Genomic DNA, 22,190 nt, shown 5'->3' with positions numbered 1-22,190 from the left:
CCCCAGGGTCCCCTGGATGCCAGGAGTGGCCTGAAGGGAGAGTGGCCAGCAGGGGTCCCAAGGCAGAGCAGCCCCCAGCCTGGCCGGTCTGGGTTTGTCTGGGGAGCCGTGCTGGGTAGAACATGCAGCCTGCCGGCTTCGCGGTCACAAAAAAAGAGCACAACGCACGTGTCCAGCAGGCAGAGTCACAGACGAGCCTCAGCGCATGGCTCTGAGGGCACGTGGCACCAGTAGGTCTCCGTTCCACCTCGGCTCTGTGCACTCGAAGGGGAACATCACGCGCCCGTTGTCTGCAGTGAGGGACCTCTGCAGATTAGGGGGTGTTCCCTCAACACCACTGAGGCCGTGGACCCGAGATGCTCCCCGGAGGAGGAGGGATCCAGCTCATGTCCAGGGAAAATTCAGATGGCAGGGCTCGTGGTTTCTGCTGGAAGGGAGGGAGGAGGGATTCTCTGTCCAAGAGGAAGCCGATGAGGTTTGTCCTTTTCCTGGGCACACAGCAGGGCCCAGTTCTGCACTTGGCATCAGGGTTGCCCTGGGAGACGGTGTTCCGACAGGGCCCCTCCCGTGCGGGACCGTCCCTCCCCAGTGGTGTTTGTACTTGCCGTATTCCTGCCGAGTCCATCCTGGTGGACGGTCACACCTTGGTGCTGCAGGCGCTGGCCTGAGGACAGTCAGGGGGGCCGAAGATAGTTGTTCGCGTGGCATCTTCAGTGTGCTTCTAGGTAGTGTCCCGAGAGCTCCCGGGAACCCAGTGCAGCCAGAACACCGCACGGATCACGTTTTCCTGGGTCACCTCGCTGTGCTGTGTGTTTCTTCCTGGGCTCAGCCTTCACTCATGTCTCTGCTGTTAACCTCTTCTCTCGCTGCCCTTGCACCTGCTCTGACCCGTCCTGAACATGCCTGTGCTTCACTTTTGGGGCCATCGGGCTCCTCGAGAAGGCTCAACGTGCTTTACATCGTTTCTTTTCTTTCAGAAAGCAGAGAGGAAAAGTTTCCACAAACCTCCACCCACATCACTGAGTAAGTATGACCAGGCCCTTCATCCCTCCAATTTCTGCACTTTAACCCAGAGAAAGGGTTTTAGAAGCTGTCCTTCCCTGATGTCTTGGGAGAAAGATCAAGAATGTCTTCTTCAAACACCTGGGGTTATCAAGAAGTGACACTCCCACCACTTGGCTCCATTTTGTGTTGGGGTCTCGGGAGCCGGCACTCTCGGGGTCCCCACCTTCCCTGTGGCCCTTGTGGTGGGGTCTCGGGAGCCGGCACTCTGGGGCCTCCACCTTCCCTGTGGCCCTTGTGGTGGGGTCTTGGGAGCCGGCACTCTCGGGGTCCCCGCCTTCCCTGTGGCCCTTGTGGTGGGGTCTCGGGAGCCAGCACTCTGGGGCCTCCACCTTCCCTGTGGCCCTTGTGGTGGGGTCTCGGGAGCTGGCACTCTGGGGTCCCCGCCTTCCCCCGTGGCCCTTGTGTTGGGGTCTCGGGAGCCGGCACTCTCGGGGTCCCCGCCTTCCCTGTGGCCCTTGTGGTGGGGTCTCGGGAGCCAGCACTCTGGGGCCTCCACCTTCCCTGTGGCCCTTGTGGTGGGGTCTCGGGAGCTGGCACTCTGGGGTCCCCACCTTCCCCCGTGGCCCTTGTGTTGGGGTCTCGGGAGCCGGCACTCTCGGGGTCCCCGCCTTCCCCTGTGGCCCCTGTGGTGGGGTCTTGGGAGCCGGCACTCTTGGGGTCCCCGCCTTCCCCCATGGCCCCTGTGGGAGGAGGCCCAGCAGGGGGCTGAAGCTCCCAGGGGCCGCTGTCCCAGGAGCCTCCTGCAGACGCAGTGCTCTGGCCTCTTGGGTTCTTTCCCCGCCCTCTGAACCCGCTTGTGTCTTCCGAACGCTGCCTCGGCCAGAAGGCCTCATCCCCTCGGGATTGAGTCAGAGCTGCTGTGGACGCCGTGCTGAGCGGGTGTAGTGGTTTCCCGGTGGGCTTGCCCTGCGGCATCTGTGGGCAGGTTCTGTGTTCCCCATCCTCTGCGGGGAGATACCATCCTTGGCCGTGGTCACGTGGGTGGCTGCCTGCTAGGGACGATGTTGCGGGGATGGGTGTTGCTCTGCCCCGACAGCTGGCGGAAGGCCGGGCAACTTCTGAATAACAGCCATTTACTTCTGACAGTCCTGGAGGCCCAAGTCCAAGACTCGGGTGGGCGTCCGCACGGTGGCTGTGATGAGGCGTCTTCCACGTTGTGGGCGGCCGCGGCCTGGTTGTACCTCACGTGGGGGAAGGGGTGAGGGAGCTCTGGGACCTAATCGTGACCTAATCATCTCCCCCAGGCCTCACCCCGACACCAGCACGTTAGGGTTCACGTTAGCGTTCAGCGTACGACTGGGGGGGCACAAGCGTTCAGTCGTGGCAGATGGGGTTTTAGTCCAGACGGCCAGCCAGGCCTCTCTTCGTCCGGGCCGTTCCGACACTGCTCTAGTGCACAGAGAACCACGTGTGAATTTGATGCTTAGGAACGCCTTTCCGAGAGAGCTTAAATCCCGGCGGACCTCCCTGCCCTCCGTGCTCGCGCACTCCCTCCAAAAAATAAAAAAGGAAGAAAGAATCTATCAGTTTGGGGTTTTGATGTCCTTCCTCTCCTTCCATGGAGGAATTGAGAATTGATGTGAAGGGCGGGTGTGTGTGTTTTAAACCTTCTTGTTTTAGAACCATTTTGTTTTAAGTTCTCTTCGGTTACAAGGTAAATGTTAGAACATCTTTAATTGTTTTTACTGAATATCAGCGTTTCAAGTGTTTCAAATAGTAATCGTCCAATTGTTTGTATCTTGATTTCTGTAAACGTCAGAGTCGTGCTTCACATAACTTAGAACGGTGAAAGCCCCAGAAGTATCCAGAAGTCGAGGGGTGCTGAACTTCAGCACCCTGCTTTCACCCGTGCTTTCTCCCCGCAGCCCACGCTGGGAGTCCCGTATGGCCCAGCCCTGGTCCTCAGAGCCTTTTTCCACCCCCCGACCTTCAGGGTCCTCTCCCCAGCACCCCGGCGCCCCCTTCCCTGGGCTGGCTCAGCCCTTTCACACGGGGTGAGCCATCTCCGCTCAGATGCCCACTCCTGTAGCGGCCTTTGGGACACCAGCCCAGCAGGTGTGCTTCTGTCTGGTTTCCTGGGCCGGGACAGCGGCAACCACGTGTCCTGTTCACTTAGCCAGTGTTGTTCTTTAAGGCCCGACTGGATTCCGGGGCCCAGGGCTCTGCTGCTCACAGCCCCGCTCGCCCAAGTATCTCGTATCTCCCAACTCCTGTTTCCTTCTGCCTTCCCACTTTTGTCCACGTGCGTGCGTGTTTCCTGAGGGATCCTTACCGGTCGCTGATAGCTCACGTGGGCCAGGGAGGGAAATGTTACTGGTGGAGCTTGCCCCTGACGGCCAGCTTACTTTATAAGTGAGCACTTAAATGGACAGGGTTGGGGAGGCCTTCAAGCATGCCCCCAAGCCGGGGCGCCGTGGTCCCGCTGAGGGAAAATGCGTCCACGTCTAACGAGTCTGTTCTCTCGTCCCAAATTATAATGAGAAATCTCCCCTAAATTTTGAAGCCATGGAGAAAACTTAGAGATTTTTTTTAGGTTTTTCAGGACTTACCATAGACAGGAATTTCTTTGCTACTTATAAACATGGTTTATGAACAACTGAGTTATTGCATAAATGTGTCCGATTTTACATAATGAAAGAGATGACATCCCAGATTAAAAAGTAACTTTAACATGTTTCCTTTGTATGAATAACATCATCAAAAATGCCCAGAAAGGTAATTTTTTTCTCATTTCTTCTACATTTTTTGTTTTACATAGTAAGTTCTAGATAGTATTACTTGTGTCCCTAGGTAGCAAAGTGAAAAATATTTGTACTGTTAAGCGCAAAGGACAAAATTGTGTGTTCACTGTTCTGTGACTGTAATACACCTGTATCTGAGAACATCAAATACTGGTAGAATTATGACTGGATTTTTAGATAAATTTCCTTTTATGTTATGTCTTTATAATAAAATTCCAAAAACAAACATAAGTATGTATATACTACATATATATATATAACTATGTGATATAGCTATATAATATGTAGTATATAACCATACGCTGTGTTTTTTACTTTTGTCGGAATGTTCTTATGAATGTTCTGGTACCATTTTTGTGTCACTAAAGCACAAATGTTGAGAGGCATCGATACCTTGCCCCTCTGAAACTATGTATTGGCTTTTTAGAGTCACCTTATCACTCTAAACCGAGGAAAGTGGCATCCTGGAGATCTCTGAGGACAGCAGCAAGCATGCCTCTTGGTAACAGAATGTCCTTAACCCCACAGAAGCTGTGGCTGGGAAGCTCGAAGCCAGGTATGCGGGACGTGGTTGGTCCGACAGAGAGGCCCTTCCCGCTCCAGAGGAGGGTTTGACGAGTGGCGGGTGGTGATTTAAGATCGAGTTCGTGGGGCGCCTGGGTGGCTCAGTCGGTTAAGTGTCCGACTTCAGCCCAGGTCACGATCTCACGGTCCGTGAGTTCAAGCCCCGCGTCGGGCTCTGGGCTGACGGCTCAGAGCCTGGAGCCTGCTTCCGATTCTGTGTCTCCCTCTCTCTCTGCTCCTCCCCCATTCATGCTCTGTCTCTCTATCTCAAAAATAAATAAACGTTAAAAAAAAAATTTTTTTAAAGATCGAGTTCGTAATAGGACTTATTTGTATGACGTTGCTTTTCAACTTCTCAAAGACGTTGAGCCTCATAATCCTTACGTAATCTTTACGTAAGTGTGGTTTCTGACGGTTTGCGGGTGTGACATGCTATCCTTGGAGTCTTGTGACGTCCCAGCACTGCTGGCCCAGCTCCCACCCACTCACAAGAGCCAGTTGTTAAATTTTTAAGAATTTGGTGAGCCGGTCGATGTCACGCTGGCCGCCTGAAATTGGACATCATAGGACTATTTATACCGTGGAAATAGACAAACGCTCCGGATCTGGGCTTTATTTTTTGAGAGCCAAAAAATTTTATCAGCATCCCACTGATGGCCACCATCTGCTGGTTGTCTTAAGCTTTCTTCAGCCCATGAGCATTGATTAGTAGAGGCAAAACCTTCCGTTGTTTGTCTTACCTGTCATATTAAATCCATGCACGTTCAAAGCAGGAAGTCTGACCCAGCCCCTGAAGTCAGACCTGACCTTGGAGCAGGCATGGGCCAGCCCCCCCAGCACTACTCCCGACTATCTGAGAGCAGCCTTAAGAGTGAAGAGGTCCAATCTCAGGCGTTCTGCCAGCAATGGTGAGCATGTTGACGGTGACGAGGCCACAAGTAAGGGAAAGCTCGGGATCTGTCCTTTGACAAAGTGAGATTTTGGGCTTCCTGTATTGACTGTGTCCCTACGAGACCGTGGAGAGAGGACGGGAACCCCGCAAGTCCGCTCTGCCCTCCTAACGTGACGGTGACGTGTCCCCAGGCTCCAGTCGGGCCTGCCCCTGTAACTCGGAGGCTTGCTGAGATTTATCGGATGGACAGTACTAGAAATAACAGTTGCACATAGTGAAAACCCTAAATCTCACCAGAAAGCCTGGGTCTGTTGTCCTGTCTCCGTCCTTCTGTCTGGTCTCTCCCCATGTCTCCTCCCCGGCTCTCACGGCTGTCCTCGTGGGCCTCCACAGGGATCGTGGTGAGCCCCTGTCACCCTGACCCCCTGCCGACCCCTTCCTGCTGGCTCCGAGTTCTACTTTGGGCTTAAATGTTGTAGAGTCTCAGTCTATCAGGTGCATTACGGAGACCCGAGTCTGCTTCTCTGCCTCACTCTGTCAGCGCTGGAAGGGCTGCCGTTTGTCTGTCTTTGTCTTTTTGTTTTGTTTGCGATTTAGAATCTAAATGTATCCCTTCTCCTTCTGTCCCCCTTCTTTCCTTTTCCTGCAGGCAAGCCCTGTGTTCACACCTTTCCGTTCTCTCCTGCTTCACCCTTCTACTCACTGTCGGTGTTGGTTTCCTTATGTTCCGGGAATGATCACGGTCCAGCTAAACCGGTGAAATGCTTTGGTCTTCTTTTTTATCAAACGTCCGGGATTTTCTTAAGGCACAGCCAAGAATTCCGTCTACTCTTCAGATGATCTTTTCAGACGTTTGCGTGTCCCCCTCCAGGTCACGTTCCCGGGACCCCTGTCTACAGAGAGAAGGAAGACATGTACGACGAGATCATTGAGCTGAAGAAGGTAGTATTTTTGTCCGTCCTTTGTTGGTTTTAGACCACAAGAGCCTTCCGTAACCACGGGTGGGAAAGTCAGGATCAGTGCCGAGATGTGTGCATATGGAAAGAACATGAGCTTTGCAGGGACGCCCGAGTTTTGTTTTGTTTTAAGTTTATTTACTTTTAGAGAGAGAACATGCGCACGTGCGATGGGGGAGGGACAGAGAGAGGGAGAGAGAGAATCCCAAGCAGGCTCCGCACCGTCAGCACGGAGCCCGACTTGGGGCTCAAACTCACAAACCTCAAGATTGTGACGTGAGCTAAAATCAAGAGTTGCACGCTTAACCTACTGAGCCCCCGGGCGCCTCGAGGAGCACCTGAGTTTAAACCCTGGCCCCGTGCCTTGGAAGCTGGGAGACCCACCTAGAGCCTGCTGCAGGAGAGGCCTCCACTGTTGAGATTCCACGTGTGCTCTGCTTCAGCAGCACGGCACGGAAAATGGGAAAGACGGGATTGATACCACAGGCCCTCTGCACGGAGATCTGGCGTCAGATGAGGCCACTGGCGTCATCGTTATCAGTAGCCTTCCACGTGTGGACTCTTCGGTGGTAACCAGACGGTCCCCACTCCCTAGCTCAATGGGTCTCTACGGGAGTCTGAGGGAGCTTACGGCTCTTAGCCGGTGATGACCTCGAGATTCAGACCAGGTAGTAGCCTGTCCCAGATCAACCAGTAGCAGAATGAGGACTTCCCCCAAGGCCACCTGCCTCCCAAGGCCGAGGCTCTTTTTGCTGCCCCGTGCTACCTCCTACACCTTATGGTGTAAATTGCACTGGAATAAATTATCGCCACCCTCATCGCCTTCGACGGAACCACTGCTGCCACCCCGCTCTTAGCATCCACGTGCATACTTGTGCCCCTGGACAAGCGGCCAGGGTTCACTTCCTCCGCATCCGGAGGGCCATGGCCCGTCTGGGCACCAGAGGTAAGGTGGGGCGTGGGCGGCCAGCACGCCCAGGGGCACGGCCACGGCGAGGAGTCTTCGAGCCATCTTACCCGAGGAGCCCCCGCTCTGGGCCCCCGTGCGTGAGACGCAGCCCTTCTGTGGCGGCCCAGACAAGATGCTCCGATGTCAGGGGCCGTCCAGAGACTGCTCCCCCATGGGAGCTGCCCAGCAGTGAAGGTGCTGCTGAAGCATCGCACTCCCTGTCCTGAGGACAGCTGTGTGTCAGAGTTGTTGTGGGGAGAGCCCTCATTTGGAACTCCGAATAATCACTGCAGTAGCAGTCTTGAAAGGAATCTTCTGGAGCTGGAAGTGGTCTCTGGGTAAAATGATACTGACTTTATTCAAACTTCCCGTCACGGACTTATGGGAAAAATCAGTCTAGGCTTCTAAACGCAGGGGGAGGAGAATTTCACTTCCAGGACTCTGAGCTTCAGAGTTGTTTTTCTGTGGCGAGTGGTGCCTCAGTTTCCTGTTGAAAAATGGGGATAATACAGGAACGGTTTCACAGTCGCGACGCGGGTGCGCCCATTGGCGCAGGGCCCCAGGGAGTACTCTGTGCCACGGCCGGCACCCCGCAAGAGGCCACGAGTGCAGAACATCCCAGGGAGTGGCGGGGATGGCACAGAGGCCCCCCCCGCACCCGTCTCCCCCGGCAGTCCACGCTGTGTCAAAGCCAGGCCGCAGACGTGGACTTGGTGCACGTGTCCGGTTCCGTGCCGTGTTGCCGCATGTGTGCACCCGTGTCCCTGCACGCATGCTGCCCCACGCCACTGGGCATGCTGTCCCTCCAGCTGCCCCTTGGTGGTCGCACCTGCCTCCCACCCCATTCCCCATCCCTGACTCCTGGCGGCCACTGGCTTTTCTCCCCATCTCTAGAATTCTGGCATCCTGGTAATGTTCTCTATGTGGACTGATGCAGTATGTGATACTGTGGGGGGAGCTCTGCCTCCTCTTTAGTCACACGTCTTACCTCTTTCGTTGACGAGGGTGCATTTATGGTCGCTTGTCTTGTCTGTGGATTGGCCTGTAGAGTCGCCGTGTCGTTTCTGTTCTCCGAATTCTGCTTTGTCTGATGCTAACATGGCTGCTCCTGCCTTTGTTGGTTAATGCTTCGCTGGCATCTCTCTTTCCATCCTTTTACTTTCGACCTCCTTTCACATTATGTTAAAATGAGGTTCTTGTAGACAACATGTAGTTGGGCGTGTTTTTTAATCTACGTTGCCACTTCCTGTCTCCTAGTTGGTTTGTTTGGGTCATTTATATTTAATGTAATTATTGGTAGGTTAGGATTTAAGTCTTCCACTTTATTTTGTGTATGTGGCCTCATTACCCCTGGACAGTGAGAGTCCTGATGCTCTAGCAGGCCTCCCCCCCACCCCCCTCCCCCCTGCAAGGAGGCAGGGTGCCTCACTACAGCCTGGCAGGGGTGGGGGGCTTGGCTCCCGGCTCAGCCTTCGCTGGCAGGGGTGAGGCCTGCAGGTTCTGCTGTGTTTGCCTGAGGGTGGGGCGGTTATCACCCGTGCCTTCTCTGCCTGGCCAGGCTGCCCCTTTCCTGTCTGTGCCCGTGGGCTTGTCCAGGCTGTTGGCTTCCCCAGCACTCCTGTCTAGAACACGTGAGGCAGCAGGAGAACTGGGGGGCCCTGCAGTCCCTGCTTGGGTCCTGAGCCCCAGCCTAGTCTGTCTTCTGTCCACCCTTCTGAGCCTTCTTACGTCTGTCTTATATACAGTGTCCACGGCTGCAGGAGTAGGGAACACTGAGTGTACCCCGTTTCCGGAAGCAGAATTCCCATTATTAGATTTCTTCTCCTTCCCGATGGCTGTGCACGAACTGACCTATTCATTAAACACTCACTGAGTGCCAGGGTCCCCTCGTCTCCTGGAGCGCTATGGCGGTCCGGCCAGTGGCAGGCCTGCAGCTGACCTGTCCGGCCTCTCTCTCTGCAGTGCACACTGGGAGTCCGCTTGCCAGTGGTGGGGGCTGGGTTCGTTCGGGCACTGTCTCTCTTCTACGCCTCATGAGTCCTGGAGGGAGAAGGGTGTTTCCAGGTTAACTGGCTAGTTCGGATGCAGGCTGATGCCGGAAGCTGGTTGAGTGCCCTGGCTGTCCCCGTGAGGGCTGTGGGCACGTCTGAACCTTGTGTTCTCCAGGCCTCGCGGTTTCATGCCCTGGGAGAAGGCCTTTGCAAGTGAGGACGTGGAAAACAAAAATTAAAAATCCCCTACCATCACCATTTCCTAAAAGGACGACAGAAGCCCAAAGTAGGAGGGAGGAGAGTTTTCTAAAGAGGGCGGTTGTGGAATTGAATCACTTTAGTCCCGTGAAAAATCAGCTGCTCAGGCTTTTTCCCTCCGTTCACCGCAGACTGGTAACAACTGGCAGGGGCCCCCATCTGACCTCCCAAGCCCGAGCTGAGGCCAAGAGTTTTAAGTGGACGTTAGCCTCGGATGAGTTTTGGTGACACGTGCTGTGACACGTGTGGGCTCCCTCAGGTGGGCGTGGGAGAGAGCGGCGTGCCTGCGTGGGGCTGCCTTTAGGGAGGGGGCGTTCCTACTCACGTCGGGTGGTCCTGCACCTGACGGCATCCCCCCTGGTTCCCAGGCACCAGGTGCCTCCTTCCCCCCCAGCGCCACGCACGCGCCCTGACCGGGAACCGGGCCGCCTCGCGAGTTCTGCTCCGACTTGTGTTTCACCTGGGTGTTGGGGTGCGCGTGTGCACGAGTGTGTGTGTGTGTGTGTGTGTGTGGTTCTGTCTCCTCTCAGTCCCTGCACGTGCAGAAAAGTGACGTGGACCTCATGAGAACAAGGCTGCGGCGCCTGGAGGAGGAAAACAGCAGGAAGGACCGGCAGATACAGCAGCTCTTGGACCCGTCCCGAGTAAGTCGCGGCCCCGCAGCGGTGGCGCCCGGCCGCGGCAGGGGAGGCGCAGGCTCCGCTCTTCGGGCTGCAGGGGGGAGAGGCCGCCCGCCAGTGTCTTCATCTCTCCGTCTGCTTGCCGCAGGACCCGGATTTTGTTCGGACTCTGGCAGAGAAAAGGCCCGATGCTGGCTGGGTGAGTACCGACTCCAGCAGGACCGATAACCTTCCCGCCGAAGTCTGAATCTCAAAACAGCCCAGAGTTGAGGGACGCCTTTCCTCTAATGCAGTCGTGCAAGAGGGGTGACAGGGAGCCAGGGCCCAGGAGCCCCTAAAGCACCGCCCAGGAGCCGGAGAGCTCACGACAAGACGCTGCGGGCGCTGCTGGGGGCGTGAGGGGAGACCGAGAGGCTGCGCAGGGCAGAAGGTGCACAGCAGAGGACAGTGGTCGCGGTGGTGACGTCCCCCGTCACCACACTGAACTAGAGATGCTGAGGAAACAAAGCGGGATAGGATAAAGCCTTTAACACTTTAACACACACACCAGCTCTGCCACGGGGCCGCGTAACACACAGCACAGCGAGTGAAGCAAGGTGACGGCACCGGCGCCATTCCGTGATGAGGGCTGCGGCGGCGGAGAAGAAGGACCACAAGAAACCTGCTGAGTCAAGGAAGCACACTTCTCGAGAAGAGTGAGATGCAGACAGACCTGGAAGGGATCCAATTCTGAGAGCACTGAGCCCAAGGAATCAAATAACATTAACGATGTGACTTTCGGGTGTGATGATGCAACATTTGCAACAAAGCCCCGTGGGACTACAGGGGAAACTGAGTCAACATGATGGGGGAGCAGGGAGGACGCTGACCAGTGCGACACACAGAATCCATGCGGACCTGTACGGAAAGCGTGCAGTCGGCTCTGTACAGGTGGTTAACACCGGCCCCGTTCCCAGGACGCACGAAGGAAGTACTTTCAGGGCGTGAGCACAGATCGGAGTGTTTCCACAAGAAAATCGTTTTCAGCTTAATAGCAACTCCTAGACAGCGAACAGTTGAGCATAATCTCATTGGATTTTGTGATAGGGACTCAATCCCTATTTTTAAAAAATTGTTTTTAACGTTTACTTATTTTTGAGAGAAGGCGAGACACAGTGTGAGCAGGAGAGGGACAGAGAGACAGGGAGACAGAGGATCCAAAGCAGGCGCTGTGCTGACAGCAGAGACCCCAATACAGGGCTGGAACCCATGAACCACGAGACCGTGATCTGAACCAAAGTCAGACGCTTAACCGACTGAGCCGCCCAGGTGCCCCTCGATCCCCACTTTGAAACTCAGGAAACTGAAGTTAAGAGATTTGGCCATGGTGCGCCTGGATGGCTCAGTCGGTTAAGCATCCGACTTCGGCTCAGGTCGTGATCTCGCAGTTTGTGGGTTTGAGCCCCGTGTCGGGCTCTATGCTGACAGCTCGGAGCCTGGATCCTGCTTCAGATTCTGTGTCTCCCTCTCTCTCTGCCCCTCCCCACTCACTCTCTGTCTCTCTCTCAAAAATAAATAAACATTAATTTTTTTTTTTTTTTTTTAAAGAGAGAGAGATTTGCCCAGGTTGGGTTTATAGTGAATCCACAAGCACCATGCCTTGGTCCCCACTGTTCCTCCGGTAGTTAATATTGGAGAAAAGATGTCTTAAGCTACCCTGAGTAAAACCTCACGCCTTAAACCAGCAGAATAAACACAAATGATCAAAACCAGTGTCAGCAGGACTGAGAACACCGGGCATGCTCAGAGCTGAGACACCGTGTTTTAGGTTGGCGTGACCGAGCAGAGGAATGGCCGTGAAGTTGTGCTTTCCGTTTGCCGGGTACTGCTCTCTTTCGGGCGTGTCTCAGGGAAAAACTCCAGTGTAAAAACCCTTTTACACAAGGAAATTTATAGCTGCCCGATTTGGGGGGGGAACATTGAGGAGAAGCCATTACATGAGGAGAAGCCATTACAATTTGAATGATGCCACATGGAAACATTTTCAGAAGAAAAAAAAAATTAAGAATATAAATGAGTACAGCTATGTTCAGAAATGGCTGCATGATTGAGGATTTAGAATTTTGTAAATAATGCATACTTTTAGAGAAAGGGCTCTGCATTTCTGTTCTGATGCTGTGGGTTTTCTGGGTCTTTTTGAGAGAGAGCGTGAGTGGGGGAGGAGCAGAGGGAGAGAGAGAGAGAGAGAGAGAGAGAGAATGAGAGAGAGAGAGAATCCCAAGCAGGCTCTGTGCTGAGCACAGAGCCCAACCCCGGGCTCAATCCCACGACCTCGGAATCACGACCAGAGCTGATGTCGAGAGTCGGATGCTCCACTGACTGAGCCAACCCCGGCGCCCCGGCTTTTTTAAAATTAAAGTTGATTGAAAGTAGAAATTCTAGATCCTTGGGTGTGTGCAGTTTCCACCTTAACACCCGCTGCCAAATCGCCCTTCGGAGTTGCCGTGTCCTGTGACTGAACGCTATGCTGGTGAGCAAGGTGCTGGTGAGCACCGGGCTGGTGAGCATCGCCCTTCAAGAAACGTCTGCACGTATGCATAAGAAGGGTGATTTCTACTGAAGTCTTGGTCGTAAATAGCAATTTAAGCCTCATCGATCGAGGAACGGGTGTCCACACTGTATGACTGTATCGGGCAGGAGTCACGTAGGGGTGCGGCCCCACAGGGATGGTCCACCAGGACCATTCGTGCCATGAGAAAACCACGTGGCCGCCTGTGCGGTAGGATGCTGTAATGTCAGTGGGTACACATGCACGACACAAGGTCTAGAGGACACAAATTCGCTTGATGACAGTATTAGATGAGGGGGGTTAAGGTCAAGGGCCATAGTCTGATACATGTTCTCATTTTTTCCCCAAGAAGATGTATTCATGTATTACCAAACATAATTGAAAATTAGTTTAAAATCCAACCGGAAAGGCGTTTGGGTAGCCAGAAAGAAAGAAGGGGATATTCTTTCAGGAGCGCAAGCGTGCTGTCTCCCACAGTGACGGGTTGGCAGAGAGAAGGAACAACGAGACGCACGCGGTCTTCCGGGCCCCAGAGTGAAGCTCAGGGTCGTGGGGGGTCGGCTCTGCTCGCTCCCAAGGGGATACCGTGGACACAGTTGTCCTTTGAATCTGGTGATGGCGGTGCATCCGTGCATTCCTAGTGTGGAACGTGGGGGTTGGGGGGGAGGCTCTGCACCTGTCCCACCCTGCCCCCGCCCCGCCCGGCGCCAAGAGCCGGACAGTCGGGCCCTTTCTTTGCTGCGCTAGGGACTACGGGAGAAGCCGGCGACCAAGTGGGGCAGGATCAGCGGGCAGGGGACGCCTAGCCCAGCCTGGGGACAGGAGGGAGGGGGAGCTCGTGGACTGCGGAAGCAGTCGACTTGACGTGCGCGTGTTCAACTGGCAGGTCGTTAACGGGCTAAAGCAGAGGATTCTGAGGCTGGAGCAGCAGTGCAAGGAGAAGGACAACACGATCAAGTACGGGCACGCGCGGGCGCGCAGGGGGTGGGCCGGGGGGGGGAGCGGGCTCCGCAGGGTCTCCTTGGCCGGGCCCTGGCGAGGCTGGCTGCAGCCAGCCCGCGTGCCCGCTCGCCTCCCCTCGCACCCGGCGGCGGTGTCTGCTCCGTCTGCTGGGACTGCACCCCCAGTCCCCACCCGCCACCCTCCGTCCCACGTCCCTTGTCCCAGCATCCTCTTTGTGCCAAAACCATGAAAGGAAGTGTTAGCTGCCTCTTCAAACATCACCCGAACGGCGTCTCCCTCTCATCTTTTCCTGTTCCCGTTGCATCTGAGCCCTGCTCTCTGTCCTCGGTCTGGTGTGGGCCGCGTGCCATCTCCCTGTGGGCCCGTGGGCGCCGGCACCCCAGCGGCCTGCCCTGGTCCCGTGTGGTCCCGGTGGTGCCGTGCGGAGCAGAGTCCTGCCTGGTGGCGCCCGAGTCCCCTTCCGCTTTCTCTCCCTGCGTCCCTTCTCTGTTCCTCTGCTGAAATCGTCCCCTGTAAAAATCTGTGTTATTTGCTGATTTCTTCTGTATTTCGGCACCCTGAACTCCGCACCTTGATTTGCTAGAGCTTTTTATCTGAGGTCTGTTGGATGCTGAGTGGGGGGTGCTGGCAATACGGGTCGGGGGTGACGCTCCTTCCTCACAGAAGGAGCCTCCCACCGCCCCCAGAGGCGGCTGTCCTGGCCCCAGGCTTCACGGGTACCCCGCTTCTTCCACGACAGCCCCCCGCTTAGTGAGGAATAGCTTTAGGGAGTCTGCTTCTGCACAGAAGGGGGCCCGTGGCCGTGAGGACTCTCCGTGGGTCTGCGCCCAGCCCGCTTCTCTTCTGCCAAGCCCTTCCTCCGCTCACGTCCTGGGAGGCGCTCTCGCCCTTGCTCTGCCCCGGGGGGGCCGGCGCTGCCCTACTAACTGTGAACTGGGTTTCTAGCAAACTGCAGACTGATATGAAGACCACTAACTTGGAGGAGATGAGAATCGCCATGGAGACGTACTACGAGGAGGTGCGTGCCCTTCGGGGAGGGGAAGTCAGTGACCTGGGCGGTCGCCCGCCACGCCTGGCACCCTGCGCTTCCGTTCCGTCTCAGCTTGAACGTGAATCCCAGCAACGTAGGCAGAAATCAGGAGCCCGATCACAACTTTTTCAGAGCACGTTCTCCTTCGTGCTCGTTTTGTACCGTAACGTATTTTAATTTGGCGTTTGCAGATTCATCGTCTCCAGACTCTCTTGGCGAGCTCCGAGACCGCGGGAAAGAAGTATGATCATCTCCTCGGGAAGCGTGTTTCATGTTTGGTCCCGAAAGCGCAGGGAACTGCGTGCACTGCCCTTCTCTTTGGAGCAGTGCACGCACCTGCATCAGTCTGTTAACGGTTTCCATCTGGGACGGTGACGCACAGCCACGTGCTGGCTCCTAACCGCATGTTCACCTCCCCATGCTCTGAGTCCTTAATTCCTGCTATGTAACATCCTCCAGCTTAGAATTAGAAAGCGCTGTTGTTCCAAGCAGGGCTTCCTTATTAAGAAGGCATTTAATGCCAAGTACAAGTCCATCTCCCCCCAAGAAGTTTATTAGAGACATCAGGGCTTCCCCGTCTCGAAGATTCCCTTTTCACAGATTTGGCCACATCACTGCCTCGGCACTGAGCTGTGAACTCAAATCAGGCATTCGCCCTGAGCCAGGCACGGCCTTCCCTTCCTTCTTTTCGGGGTTGGCAGACTTTCTCCGTACAGGACAGCCGCTGCTTTGCTCTTTGAAGCAGGCGAGCCCCGCAAAGCGTCCGCAGACACGGAATGGGCGCATCTGCTAAGCCGTCGCCCCCGGGGCACGTGCCGCGTAGGCTCCTGCAGCCGGTGCCTTGGGCCGCAGGACCGTCACCCACTGGTCAGCACACAACCTGTTTCCGCTAGCGTGTCTGTGCATTCACGTGTCAGCCAGCACCTCACACACGGGCTTCCTCACGAGGCCCATCAGCCTTCTCCCGAGCCCCGGCAGGAACATGGGGCAGCCCCTGAGCGCTGTGAAGGGGACTGCTTTAAACCCTGAACTCACCAACGAAAGCACCCAGGTGTGAAAAGCATGTACTCAACAGGCTGTGAAGGTGCCGCCTGTGGACAGCCCGAGGGTGGCAGTGAAAGCCAAGCCGGGTGCCTGCCCCCCCAACCCCCCCCCCCCCCGCCCCTGCCTCCCACTCCTGCCCCCCACCCCCCGCCACCGGGAACTTGTCCCTCAGGCTGTCCACCACCCAGCCCGTGGCCCTGTACTGTGAAGGGGTCACACGGTAAGCGTTAGCAAGAATGCAAATTTGCAAATACGGAATCTGAACAATGAGGACCGACTGTATTTTAGACTTTGTAGGATAAGAGGCAAATCAAGCTATTGTACGGCTATTTACGTAACGAGAGAGAACGTGAGTTCCCACAAACGTTTTCGTGATACGATTTAAAATATATTACTACTATCGAATACAGTGTTTTGTTCTGCAAGTTGACGGATGAGCACAGATTTCTGTTTGGGGGACAGCACTTTGCTTCCTTGTAGTTAAGTGTCAGGGTTCCCTGTTCCACTGCAGATATCTGCAGAGAGCACTCTGAGCCACAGACAGGCACCCACAGGTGCCGTGTGGCTGCCCCCGCTTGAAGGCATTTATCCAGCCGGTTTAGAAACCCAAACCTAGCCCTTGGCTTTGCTGTTCCCAGGTCTCCGGGGGAGAAGAGACTGGGCGTCAAGAGGCCGAAGAAAGTGAGCAGCGCCCTCCTGAGCTTGTCCCGGAGCGTCCAGGAGCTCACGGAGGAGAACCAAAGCCTGAAGGAAGACCTGGACCGTGTGCTGAGCAACTCCCCCACCGTCTCCACCACGAAGGGTACTGGCCCGGGAGCCACCCGCGGAGGGGCGCTCGAGGAGAGGCCGTGTCTCGGGTTCTTTGAGGAAGGACGCAGGTGGCAAAACGCGGGAGAGTCTGACCCTCCCGCTCAACCCCACGCCCCTATTTCAGTTGCCAGAAATGCAGATGCGTACTGCTGGGCAACACCAAAATTGACTCTGAGATCTAAGGAGCACCTGCTGTGAGCCAAGCACCCTTGCAGGTAGTTGGGGAGGGCACTAGACAAAAGCAGACATCCCTCGTGGAGGCCACATCGTACTGGGAGGGAGAAGCCAGCAGGTCAGTCATGGGTCTGGCGGCAGGAAGTGCCACGGAGCGAAATAGGAAGGACAGCAGGTGTCGGGGGCAGTGGCGTGCACCTGTGAGTAGGGTCTTCGGGGACAGCCATGCCCACGGCCAGTGTGCCCAGCATACGTAGGCAGTGGGAGGGTGGTGGCGATGATGGCGGAAGGAAGTCGTGGGGCCAGGCTGTGAAGGCCACACCCGGGCCCTGGGGGCTGGGGCAGAGGTGAGAAGTGCTGAATGGACCGTGTGCAGAAGAGAGGGCGGGAAGACCAGGGCTTCTGTGGCGTCCCCATGGGGGCTGCTGGCGGCCCCGGGCACGGTGGCACCACAGGGATGACAGGTGGCCAGGTTCCGGATGCCTCAGAGAAGGGAGGAGCCGGCTTCCCGAGCTCTTATCTGAGCTGCTGGAAGGACAGGGTGTCCTTGTGAGGTGGAGGTGACGGAGACAGGAGCAGGTCTGGGGATGGGGATGTGTCAAGTCTGCGGTGTGCAAAAGGTGTCCAAGTGGAGGTGGGTGCATCCGGGAGTTCAGGGCAGAGGCCTCAGCAGGAGATGCCCACGTGGGGGGCAACAGCAGAGGGCCGGGCTGGGACTGAGCGCCCCAGTGAGTGAGGAGAGCAGAGTAGGGCCTGGGGTCCAGCCCCTGGTGCGACGCAGCAGGGTGCAGAGGGTGAGCGGTGGCGGTGACGGTGACGGAGCTCAGAGCGCCGGGGAAGGAAGCGCCGGGAGGAGGGAGGAAGGCGGAGCATCCAGCGCGGACTCGTGTGTGGCCTTGAGAAGTTCTGTCTCGGACCGGCACGCACGATCAGGTGTGGATGTCACACTGAGGTCTTAGGAGGCCATCGGCATGGCCAGCTCCACAGTGTGGGCACGGACCCCCTCATTGGGAGGCACCCTTCCTGCACGAATCTGCCAGGTGCCGCGCGGCGGAAGGGGACACTCACAGGCTGTGCTAGAGGTGGGCGGTCGGGGCTGACGGGGCCACCGGGATGGCTGTGCCAAGTTCACCTCTCAAAGCCATTGCTTCCATCAGGTTACACGGAGTGGAGTAAGCCCCGGCTGCTGAGACGGATCGCCGAGCTGGAAAAAGTGAGTGGTGCGCCTCTCAGCTGCCCGTCCTTGAGGACCCACCCGAGCGCCAGGAGCCGGCGCCCTGTAAAGTGGGGACGCAGATGAGCCCTTTGCTCACAGAATGCTCTCAGCACATGCATGGTGGCTGTCCCCCGCATGGCACGCGATGCAGACGGGAATGAGCAGACTCCGTGCAGGTCTGGACGAGACCCACGGGTCGTGTCGTTCCTGTCCCTGGTGTCACAGATGGCAAAGCCACGGTCACACGGCCCACGGTTTTGGACTCCTTGTGTTACCAGGGATGGAGGCAGGTGGTCCTAGGGCCTTCCAGAAACCCAGGCGGCCTGAATATCTGAGTCGTCCTAGGGCCTTCCAGAAACCAGGCAGCCTGAATACTTGAGTCGGAAAACTCTGTTTATCATCAGAAAGTTGGGGAGATTAATACTTCCTCATACCTGTCGTGGGTTTGCAGATTTGATTTCACTCCTGTGGTCAGTACTCAGTCCGCTTGTTTGGAGTGGGTCAGAAGGGCCCGCGTCTGCTGCCTGGTCTGGTAAAACGGTGAGAGCTGTCCCCTGGTTTGGCTGAGCGGAGTAAACCTAGAAGGAAGCATCAAGTAACTACAGATCTACACAGCAGAAAACCTGAGTTTTATGCACTGTGGGTATTTTGAGAAGAAAGCTCGTTAGGAAAGAAGGTCACCCAGAGGTGGTGCGGAAGCCCAGGGGGTGGTGCTTTCTCTGCTGAGACACCCACCATCACCGGGGAGCTGGGGCCGCTCAGTCAGTCCCTCTCAGCTGGCAAAACCGGGCTATCATGTGAGATTAAAAGCACAGAGGCTGAAAATTTCAGAAATCCTAAAGAAATGGTAGGGTCAATGAGCCCAAAGAAAAGCGTATGAGCTCGCCTCCCATGTGCCCTCCGTTCCGTCTTGTTAACGGTGCCTTGCCCCCACCGTGCCAGGCCGGGCCCTGCGGGTAGGGTGCTCTTCACCTCCCCACCGGGCTCCGGTGACGTGGTGCCATCCCGGCTTGTGAGGTCACACGCAGAGCTTGGCCCACACCCGTGCCTGGGACCAGTTTCCATTGGTCACGCTCTTCCTTGGGTTTCACAACCGTAAAGGGAAATGAGAAAGAAAATCTAACAAATGCCTTTGTTGCCCCCAGAAAATAAGTTCGATGGAAAGCCCCACATCACAGGCTTCAGAAGAGGTCAAGGCAAGCGCCCCGGTGCAGTCTGCGTCCAGCTCCACCGTGCCCCGGCAGCCGAGATGTGACCGGCACCAGGAGAGCGAGCGTCTCCGGGGGACGGTGCGGAGCCTGAGAGACGAGCGGGACGCGCTGCAGACGCAGCTTCAGGAGAAAGAGTAGGTTGCAAGGCTCGGCCAGCACCTTCCGCCCTGGAAGGGGGTCGCGGCAGGAGTCCAGCCGTGCTGGCGCACTCGGGAGACATGCTCAGCTCCTCGTAGTAACTGCTGGCCTGGTTTCGTGTGCTTGAAAAGTCCTGTATCTTGTTTGTGAGAGAAGAGCCACTTCAGTGGTAAAAACAAGATAGCAATTGACCACATTACGTTACTGAAAGAAGGGGAGGTGTCATTCAAATCTCTTGACTCCATTCCAGAGCCATTCCCAAATTCTTCACTAGAGAATAATCTACTTTCATTGATTTGTGAGGTAGATAGGCCATCAGTTAGATTTTCTTTAAGGTTTAGAATCAGCGGTATGTTTAAGGGATCTCGTCTAAGTACCAAATAAGACAGACATGCTGTGAAGCGTTCAGTGTGACCCTGAGAGTTTGAAAGGAAAAGCCTGCAGAGTTTGCTTATTCGCTGTTGGTTCTCTAGTGTCTTGAGTTGTAGCCTCCTAAAAATGTTCCTGTCTCCTCCGCTGTCCGCTAGTGGCTTCTCTGGTCAAAGTTGTGTTATGAGTAAGCCAAACCCGTGCATCTTTTGAGATGAGGGTTTTCTCTCAGAGTGTGGCCTGGGCAACCAGCAGCCTCAGCATCACCTGGGAGCTGGTTAGCCATGCAGAACCTTGGCCCCGCCCACCTGGGAAGCTGGTTAGAGATGCAGCACTTGGCCCCGCCTACCTGGGAGCTGGTTAGAGATGTAGAACCTCGGCCCCGCCCACCTAGGAGCTGGTTAGAGATGCAGAACCTCGGCCCCGCCCACCTGGGAGCTAGTTAGAGATGCAGCACTCAGCCCCGCCCACCTGGGGGCTGGTTAGGGATGCAGAACCTCAGCCCCGCCCACCTGGGAGCTGGTTAGGGATGCAGCACTCGCCCCACCCACCTGGGGGCTGGTTGGAGACGCAGAACCTTGTCAGACCCAGATCTCCTGAATCTGACTCTGTGTCTAGCGACGCCCCCTGGTGATCGTGAGCATGTTTAGGTCTGAGAAGGCCTCCCTAAGCTGACTAAGTTCTCTGGTGCCTGTTTATGGCAGAGGAAAACCCGTTCACACTCCCCTTGTTCTCCTCCAATCCAAGCGCATCTATGCCAATTGGCAGGTCCTTTCTAAAAATTAGTGTTTCATGAGAGGTTTCAAAAATGGGGCTAGTCATCTTGAAAGATAAATAACATCTGCGATTTTCTCTTCAGCCGTCACACGGCATGATAATAGCTTCCGCTTGCTGAGCCCTTACTATGTGACAGAGGCTCTGCTAAACAGTCAGGGTGTCTCGGATTCCCGTGGAGATTAAACGAACCTTGGAACCAGTGGAGCTGAGGTCAGGCAAAGGTCTTGTCTTGGAGCCACGTGCCACCTGTGGGGCCCAGGAAAGCCCATCGGGCAGCAGTTTTGTTGGAGGTGACGGGGTAACCCCCCTCGTCCTCAGGGCCCCAGTTCAGGCGGCAGCCCCGTGTGGCGTGGGCAGGACCCTCAGCAGTCCTCTCAGATAGGGGTGACATACCCGATTGGGTGACTGTTGGGATAACGCCCGTCTCCATGAGACAGCGAGGCCCGCGCGAGCAGGGCCCGCGGCTCGTGTGATGGTGCTCGCCTCGGTATCCCGGGCACGTAACAGCCACTGGCACACAGCAGGCGCCCAGTAAATACCTGGATGAACCACCACCGGGCCGGCGGGCCTCTCGGGTCTGTTCCTGGCTCTGTGTAGCTATGAGCGAGTGCCCCTGCCGTCCATCCACCGTCACAGGGACGGAGGTCAGGCTGCGCGATGTTTTCTGAAAGCCCTTCCCGCTGGGTGAGAATCGGTGTTCCTGTGACGCTGAAACGTCTCTGCTTCTGTGTGTTCAGTTTGGAAGTGAGACAGCTGCTACAGACAAACGCCACCTTGCAGAAGGAGCTGGAGGGCGCGAGGGAAGGGGAGGAGGAGAGAAGAGGAAGAGAGGAGGCTCTGAGGTGAGCGCACCAGAGGCGGAGGCTGTGGAGGTCACACGACTCCCAGCCTTTCCTGCCTTTCCTCCTGCCTTTCCTCAGCGCGGCTCTCTGAGTGGCTCTTCTACAACCCCAGCCCGATCCCCACACCCCGTGCCCTGACATCTTGCAGTGGCTCTTCCTTTCCTTCGGAGGAAAAATCCTGACTCCGGGGAAGGGCTCTTCGCGATCAGGCCGGCATTTGCCTCCCTGGCGTGACGCCCGGTCCTCGGCACGCACCTTTCACTGCGGTGCGGCCACCGTGGGGGGCCGCCCCATCAGGACTCCCAGGACAGAGCCTCCTGCTCCTTCAGGGTCACTACTCACAGTCTCCAGAAAGCGGAAACAGCCCCAAAGCCCGTCTCTGAGGAATAGATAGCAAACAAGTACGTCTGTAGGAAAGAATACAAAGAAGTGGGTTCTGACACGTGCGACAGCAGGGACGGACCTCGTGGCACGCGGGGGAAGCAGACAGGAAGGCCCCCTGGTGCAGGATTCCAAAATACAGGGAGACGGGCTGGGGGACGGGGGTGCGGGAAGGGGCTGCCGACGGGCGCGGGTGGTGGGAGCATTCTTAGCCGCGGCGGCACCATGCTGCGGATGTGCTCAAACCCGCTTCATCGCAGACTTGGCCACAGTGAATTTTAGGTTGTACGAAATTCACCTCAATAAAAAATGCCCCCCCAAACGTAGGTGAGAACCCTGAGCAGAAATACCTAGCACTCAGAATAATAAGTAAGACACAGACTACTGGAATGAACGAAAATATTTTGCAGGAGAACTGACTAGGCGGGATCAAAGGAGACCGGAAAGGGCAGGTACACGGGGAAGAGTTGTTCTTGCTTGGCCTCAGACACCTGTAGTGAAGGCGCACATCGTATTTTCCTCCAGTCACATTGTTAAAAGCCCCCAATAGGAGGCGCCTGGGTGGCTCAGTCGGCTGAGCGTCTGACCAGCTCAGGTCACGATCTCACGGTTTGTGAGTTTGAGCCCTGCGTCGGGCTCCGTGCTGACGGC

The 22,190-nt window shown here is 56.2% G+C and overlaps 1 protein-coding gene across 10 annotated transcripts in view; it reads left to right on the top strand.

Moving 5' to 3' along the window:
- IQCE (IQ motif containing E) overlaps window positions 1–22,190 on the top strand; it is a 42,125-nt gene that overhangs the window by 6,162 nt on the left and 13,773 nt on the right. For 5 of the 10 annotated variants that reach the window (XM_078439953.2, XM_078439952.2, XM_078439947.2 and 2 more), the window contains 13 exons: window positions 978–1,023; window positions 4,234–4,362; window positions 5,144–5,278; window positions 6,134–6,204; window positions 9,947–10,060; window positions 10,185–10,235; window positions 13,471–13,541; window positions 14,493–14,565; window positions 14,769–14,818; window positions 16,260–16,423; window positions 17,763–17,818; window positions 18,967–19,166; window positions 21,054–21,158. In XM_078439953.2, the coding sequence (XP_078296079.2) occupies window positions 4,299–4,362; window positions 5,144–5,278; window positions 6,134–6,204; window positions 9,947–10,060; window positions 10,185–10,235; window positions 13,471–13,541; window positions 14,493–14,565; window positions 14,769–14,818; window positions 16,260–16,423; window positions 17,763–17,818; window positions 18,967–19,166; window positions 21,054–21,158 (1,154 nt within the window). In that variant the 5' untranslated portion in view covers window positions 978–1,023; window positions 4,234–4,298. The remainder of the gene's footprint in view (window positions 1–977; window positions 1,024–4,233; window positions 4,363–5,143; window positions 5,279–6,133; window positions 6,205–9,946; window positions 10,061–10,184; window positions 10,236–13,470; window positions 13,542–14,492; window positions 14,566–14,768; window positions 14,819–16,259; window positions 16,424–17,762; window positions 17,819–18,966; window positions 19,167–21,053; window positions 21,159–22,190) is intronic. The other 5 variants (XM_078439954.2, XM_081791673.1, XM_078439948.2 and 2 more) reach the window with 4 other exon arrangements.

The sequence above is a fragment of the Panthera onca genome, chromosome E3 (genome assembly GCF_046562875.1).
Source record: "Panthera onca isolate mPanOnc1 chromosome E3, mPanOnc1 haplotype 2, whole genome shotgun sequence".
In the NCBI taxonomy this organism is placed as follows: domain Eukaryota; kingdom Metazoa; phylum Chordata; class Mammalia; order Carnivora; family Felidae; genus Panthera; species Panthera onca.
This window is presented reverse-complemented; position numbering and strand designations above follow the sequence as displayed.